The sequence below is a fragment of the Antedon mediterranea genome, chromosome 11 (genome assembly GCF_964355755.1).
Source record: "Antedon mediterranea chromosome 11, ecAntMedi1.1, whole genome shotgun sequence".
Taxonomy (NCBI): domain Eukaryota; kingdom Metazoa; phylum Echinodermata; class Crinoidea; order Comatulida; family Antedonidae; genus Antedon; species Antedon mediterranea.
Window position 1 is genome coordinate 17,901,472 of NC_092680.1, and position 7,534 is coordinate 17,909,005.

At 30.2% G+C, this 7,534-nt stretch overlaps 1 protein-coding gene across 7 annotated transcripts in view; it reads right to left on the bottom strand.

The window, feature by feature from the left end:
* LOC140062331 (multiple C2 and transmembrane domain-containing protein 1-like) overlaps window positions 1-6,283 on the bottom strand; it is a 79,821-nt gene extending 73,538 nt beyond the window's left edge. For all 7 annotated transcript variants that reach the window (XM_072108504.1, XM_072108503.1, XM_072108499.1 and 4 more), the window contains exon 1: window positions 6,174-6,283. In XM_072108504.1, the coding sequence (XP_071964605.1) occupies window positions 6,174-6,204 (31 nt within the window). In that variant the 5' untranslated portion in view covers window positions 6,205-6,283. The remainder of the gene's footprint in view (window positions 1-6,173) is intronic.
* Window positions 6,284-7,534: the final 1,251 nt, after the last annotated feature.

The window sequence follows — 7,534 nt, forward strand, 5'->3', positions numbered from 1 at the left end:
CCATCACCCCAACCACCTCCCCCTCTCTCGCTTTTCCAATGCTACTGCATGCATCTATACACATCAAAATGACCGGAATTGTACTGGAAAGTTTTTAGCTACATTTGAAAATAAGTCCCAGAGGATGGGTGTATTGTAATGTTATCAAAATTATGGCAATTGTTTGTAATGGGAAAGTTTTAAAACTACATTTGAAATGTTTGCTAATACTATCACATGCTATTAAAGATATACTTATTTTCCCCCTGACAAAAGTAATTTTGACAAATATTTTTGTTGAATATGCAATTTTAATGTCACACATAATAGTTTCACCAAAAATTGGATTGAAAAAAAATGATATAGTGCATACCCAAAAAAACTGTAATTCAAAGCAAAAAATAGGCTGGAAGTCAATAGTGGGGTTCACATGGAACTATGTCTAGAAGAAGTGGATTTAACAATTTTCTACTAACTGGACTAACCTTGACAAATCCCGTTCTTTGGTACAATTATGTCTAGTTAATTAAATTTCATAAAATCCTGGTATTGGAGATTTTAAATGCTATTTTATGTAAAAAAAATCATCTATTTCTTTTATTTATCCCGTATGTTGTTTACTTTTAACTTCTGATTACAAACAATTGGTCATTTTACTTTCTGTGTTAAATTTTGTATTCTATTTTTCAGTATAGTAAATATTTTAGGCCTACCATCTTCTAATATCTATTAGACCTCTGTCCTCGTCAGACATAGTTCATTTAATTTTTAGGACATTTTATGGGGTACACAATGAAGAATGACCATATTCTTTGCAATTCAAATGTTAAATATGAAAATGAAATGGGTTAAAAAATTCTTCAATTTCATTGGTGCAAATGAGGCTAAAGGCCACCCGCTGGGTTGTTAATTGGATTTATTACCCTCATAAAATAACTGGCTATCCTTGGATTTACTTCTAAATCCAAGCAGCAATAATTGTCCTGAAAAAAAACATCATCCGGACATAATTGAGCGTTCACATCCAAATTATGGCGAGATCATGTAGATAATCTACTTAAATTAACTAGCCTTTATTTTGTCTTTAAAGTGATATTTACTCTATATTTTAGATTAGCTCTTTGATTAAACACCTCTTCCAATGCAGTGAAGATCTTAAGTGTCGCCTTGTCTTACTAATCTTCCTTAACTTCTCTTTGAACGATCGTAATCAATATTTGTTGAGGTATAATATTTCCCTCTAATATGGTAATGCCTGTTTTATTGAGTCAAATGCTTTCTGATAATCTCTAAATCAAAGATTTGGTGATATTCATTTCCTTTTTATTTTAGTTGATTGACAAACTGTATAAGATGGTCCTACTGTATAAAGCCTTATATATTGGTTTATTTACTTCTAGTCGGTCTCTGATTTTGTTTTTTGATTACTTTTGTAAATTATTTGTGTACATGTGATAATGTTCGTTTGGTCGGTAATGGTTGATGTCAGTTTTGTCATGTTTTTGTGGATTAAAGTATAATTATCATTGCTTCTCTTAATTTCTTCTGGTTTCAAAGATTTTGTTGTATAGTGTTATGAGCTGGATGTGGTATTGCCTCATCAAGCCAAGATGGTAATTTTGACTGCTCACTGGTTTGTTTTCCTTTTATATTCCACTACAGTATGTTCTTGAAAAGAAATCAGCTTTGTAATTAATTTGTCTTTGATCCTTTTCAGATTTCTAATATTTTAAACATGTTTTTCTTTTCTTCGCTTTTTCCTCACTGTTTCAAACATTTTATTTTTTCAGCATACTTCAAGCAATTAATTGATAATTAGGTCATATGTTTTATGAGTATCAAATCGCATTGGTTAATTCTTCTTTTCTTTCTTTAAGATCCTGATTTTCTTTCTTTTTTTTAAATGTTATTTAACTTTTAAGTTTATCTAATTTTTTGTTGATATTAAGTGTTGCTCTTACGGTGTAGGCCTACCATGCGATGGAATTATATATTGAAATTAAATTAAACATTAAGTTTTAAGAAAATTGTAAAAGGCTAAATAGGATATTGAATGTAGTTCTGGTCCATTAAATCTATATTTTAGGTATATTATTATAAGTATGACACACGCACGCTTAACAGTATATCCTGGTCATACCTCAAACTGGCATTTCCAGTAAAAATATGATAACATCTTCTATTAGAGCTAATATAAATGTTTACATTTTGAACATTTTGACACCAAGTTGAACTTTTTATGACATTTGGTTACAGAGATACAGACATATTTAAACATTAAAGGTCAAAGGTCAGTAAATGACATTTCCTGTGGATTTGGAAGAACATGTTTAATTAGAGTATATATAAATATGTATGCTCTTAACAATTTGAAACAAATTTCAAGAAATTTTGACCAGTAGTTATTGAGATATAGTAAGCCAATGTCAAAGGTCAAAACATTGAGAAATTACATTTCCGGTCGTTTTTTTGAAAAAAGTTCTATTAGAGCGAATATAAATATGTACCCTCTGATCTATTTGACACCAATATCATTTCAATTGTCAAACCCGTTGCGGAGATATGGCTGTTTAAGATAGAAATATAAAAATTGAGGTCAGAGGTCACAGAGGTCAAATCAGATTTCCAGTAACTTTGTTTTGGTATCTCCATATCATGTTCTATCAACATGCCAAAGGGCACACTTGTATCCACTATGGTAACATCATTTCCCCTTAGGGACTGGACTAGTAGTACGAAATCTTATCTAATATCAGTCATCGCCAATGAATGAATCTGAGGCATAGAATTTAGAAACCAGACTTTTCACCCTCCCCTTCCTCCCACCCTTATACAGGGACGGATCCAGCATTATAGATTAGCGGGAGGGGCTAAATATTTTATAAATGATAAAAACATTGGGTTGCTTGTTTAGCCCAGCCTAAATCTGCGCCTGTTATACAATATACTTGTTCTCAAAATAATGATTAAAAACCTTCGATCAAGTGAATGCCATTTAACGAGTTATCGCTGTCTAGTGTAACTTTTAGCTGCAACTCAAATTAACGGTTATGATTGACAGCAATTAACACACACATTATTACATTTGGATTTTGATAGTTTGGCATTGTATTTTCGTTGTTGTAACATTTTTTTGTCGACTACCCACTGAATCAAACAATTATATGGTATTTTAAGTGCGGACCATCAGTAAATTACATTTTATTATTAAGTTTAATTTCAGTTAATCAGCGTTATGCAGAAAAAATCAGGCCCTACACGCGTCTCTGTGGTGCCCAAAACTAATGGTATAAAATTAACTGTATATGTAGCATATTTGAGTGATTTTATTGAACCAGCATTCTGGGATAGCTTTTAATGGATAGTTCCTTCTTTAAACAATACAACAGGTATTATATGAAATATACAAAGGGATTTAATGTGATAAGGAAGTATTCATTGAAGTAATAGCTATTATTACTATAGTGTACTGTACATAATGATATTAAATATCTTTAGAATTCTCAACCTTTTTCTAAATAGTTCTAGAGATGTGTTTTTGTTCTGACACATAATCGACTATTTATTAAACCAACAATGACTCCACCAATTATCAGAAAAAAATTCTTTCAATAAATAATGTATTAAATAAGAAAAATTTCATTTTAACATTTTGTTTAGCAATATAGTTTTGTATTGTAATTTTTGCTACACAATTTTTTTTTTGCATTGCATAAAATGTATGGTTTTCATATGAATAAAGGCATAAAATGAAAAATACAATAATTCTATACAGGATAGTAATGGGTAGTTATTGCTATCATGAACAATTGTTAAAATGTCTGTTCTCAAAATGTAATTATCAATAAAGAAATTTGTTTAATACAGTATTTTGAATATCATAGCATGTCAGAAGTTTCTTTTTTCATTTATTGTGTCTTTGGAATATCTCTCTAAAGCTACTGTAGGTCCACTACCAAAATAGTTTGACAAAAAAATGTGATATGCCCATATATAAACATGATGATGTGATATCACTACCATATTTGGGCATATCACTACCATATTTGGGCACATCACACTAGTTTGATAGTGTAGACAGAGCTATGATCAATCATATTAAACTAAGGAGTGGCTAATTGTGTATTTAATATTTGTAGGTCTAATAGATAATATTGATAATTATGTCATTCAATCTTGACCTTAATAGTGAAATGTAAATAAATATCTCAGTAGGTCACAGTTTATTGTCAATATAAATCAGGATATAACATAAAAACCTTATAATACATGATCTTTAAAGCTACTGTAAATGGTATAAATTAATGAATCAAAATCAACAAAATGTCATTTCTAAACTGTTGAAAATCAAATATACGTTTATTCATTACATAATCACATCAACGAAAAAATACTATTTCTAGTTTTAAAAATAGATAATGAGATGGGGTCCAGGAACCCAGGAAGCATTGCAAACATACCAAGTAACAGACGAGCATAGATATGATATTTTTAAATTGGTGTACATTTGGGTAAAAATTGTTCCCCGCGCCCCCTCCCATTTTTTTTTTATAGTAGTTACAGATGATCATAGGTATGATATTTTTTATTAGTGTATAGAGTACATACATTTGGGTATAAATTCTTCCCCACCCGTTCCCATATTTTTCTTTTAGTTAAAAACGATTAAAGGTATGATAATTTTAATAAGTGTATACATTTGTGTAATTTCCTCCTCAGCCCCCCACCCTCTCCCGTTTTTGTTTTCTTCTAGTTACAGCATACTGTAGTAGGCATGATATTTCTAATTAGTTTAGATACATTTGGGTGTATAATATCTTGCTCTACCTTCGAATTAAACAAACCAATATTGAACATTATGCAATAAGTGTTAATCAAAAACAATTGATTTTTATTAAGTTGTATGTGAAGGTTAAAGTCCAGGCTGTCATGGAACAATTAAGGTATAGGAAATGATAAAGATTTTGAATCCTTCTAAATTATCTAAATGTCAAGGATATTTTATTAAATCCTGTTTTCATATTTAAGTAGTTTTTCAAAATCCACAGTTGCTAAAACTATGAAATCTTAAATAGTATTATCTCAATCATTATGGTACACCCATTAAATTCTTTCATAATGGCATTTATTTAAAAAAAAATCTTCACAATAAAACTGAATTTAGATTGATTTTTACATAAGATTGTATAAAAATATAAATCTAAAACACATAAAAACCCATGACGAAAAAAAGGAAAGCAGGTCTGTCATACATTTAAATATCATAGAAGTGAGAAGCAAAAAATTAACTATTAAATCATTTTTATATAGACCTGATTTTTGATAAATTTGTACTTTTAAAAAAACGTTTCAAAAGAATGGTTACCATTAATACCCAAAATGCAATGTGCTCAGGTATAGTCAAACATTCAAGGTGGTATAATAGTTGATGGTTCAACAGGGCTCAATCAATATCAACAAATAACCAATTATTTTGTATTTCAGCTAAAAGTTTAAAACCGCACTAACCAGTTTAAATGGCGTTTCTAACCAGCCATTTGAATTTGTCTGGTTTCAAGAAATTTAATTGGGAGAAATATTTATTAAACACATGGAATTCATTACCTTATCAGATTGTTTCAAGCTCAACACATAACACTTTCAAACAAACATATGACTCTCACATAAAATAGAGAGAGGAGGCAGCCTATAATATATGAGTAAAATATACTCATTGTCTCCTTATTTCACTAAAGGTAAGCATCACTTAAAGTAAGCATCACCTGGTTATTTAATCAGTGCTTTTTCGTAACAGAATGCCCTCTAAATGACAAGATATTTTATTTTTATTCTTCATAATTCTGTATTCATGCATGGTTTGAACAGATGGTAAAAGCAATAACTGAACCATTAACTTTTGATATTTACTTAAGTACAATACATGATATCAATTAACAATTATCAATAAAGTACATGAATCTCCAAACTTGTTATAATCCTTTCTAAAATCTGTGTTGTGCTCTACTGTCCATACACTATACTTACAACACCGGGCCTAGCCTGCGGTCTAGTATTAGTGAAAGGGTGAAAAAACTCAAAATAGGTCGGTTGGTTACCCCTACCTAGAGTTAGACTGTAGTACCTACATCCAGGCTGAATAGATATTATTATTATATCAATAAAAGGTTTTAGAATGTTTCGTGTAGTAGACTTACCTTCTTCGTTATAAAAATTAAAACTATCCATTGTTCGTAGTGACAAAACTATTTCTCATCTAATAGAATTATCACGTTTCCAAAGGTATTAATCAGCGCGGTTTGTTTACATTTTTCACTCTGGTGGTGGTAAGGTAAGTACCGCCTCTTAAAATGACGTCACTTCAGGAAGTAAACTTTTTCATAGAGAGGGCGGCAGTCTATTTTAATTAACTTATTTTAAATTATAAACGTAGGCGGCACATTGACAAAACAAAACACAGTGTCTCTCACTCTCACGGATCAGCGCGAAAACTTATTTATTATAAAATAATTGAAAATAATGATGTTACTGCATAGACAGAACGAGAAAGTTAGGAGGATATTTTGAAAAATAGACTACTATCTGCTGGTCCCCGGAAATTGCACTTTAAATATAAAATGAAATGATATATAGTCTTCATGCCAATACGAGCCAACAAAATAAAAAATTATAAAACAGCTCGAGCCACAACCTTTGCTAATTTGTACAATTCATAAAACAGGATAGTCCAACTTCGACGTCGGTAGGGCATTGACAAACATCTTTACAAATTTTCTATATTTTTGTTCGGGTGTTCTTAAAAACAGAAAAAAAGATATTATATGAAAGCAACCAAGTTGAAGACAAATTCTGCTAGAAACATGTAACAAGTTAATCTGAGTGAAATAGAGAAAAGAAGAACGGGTATAAAGGTAGGCCTACGGTGGCCAGGCAATTAAGAATGATTCGCAAAGCACGGTTCTGCAAAGGTTGGTTCGAGCAAGTCGGAGTCAACTAGCATCTATTCTTAACTACAATTGTACGTCATTGCGTTATATATTGTATAACTATTTATTAAAAATCCTAATTCAATTTTAATAAATACTTTTATTTTGCAATTATAATATTATTCACTTCCATAGAAAAATAACGAACAAAAGTAATTATTTCACTTTAAAAAGACACCAGGCCTATAATAATGAAATTGTTAATTTAACCAAAAGTTCATCTGCTTTCTTTCTTTTTTTTTCAGGTAAATAATTTGGTGGTTTTTTCGATCCAGTTTTTGGTCAAAGTGAATAATTATGTTGCAATAATATTGCATAAAAAGGTACAATCTTTAGGTCCTTGTGTTTAAGGTATAATGTAGTAGTATTTTTTATTTATTTCATTTTCTAGTATGGAAGGGGATTAAAAAGGTAATAAATCTAAATGTTTTAAGTACACTACATCCGATTCGTTAGTAAAATTTACTCTGTATTATAAAGATAAAAAATAATCCAGTAAAGATAAGTCAAAAGTATAAAAGGGTGAACTTAGAACAAAATACTTAGATATTTTACAGTAGGCCTAACATTAC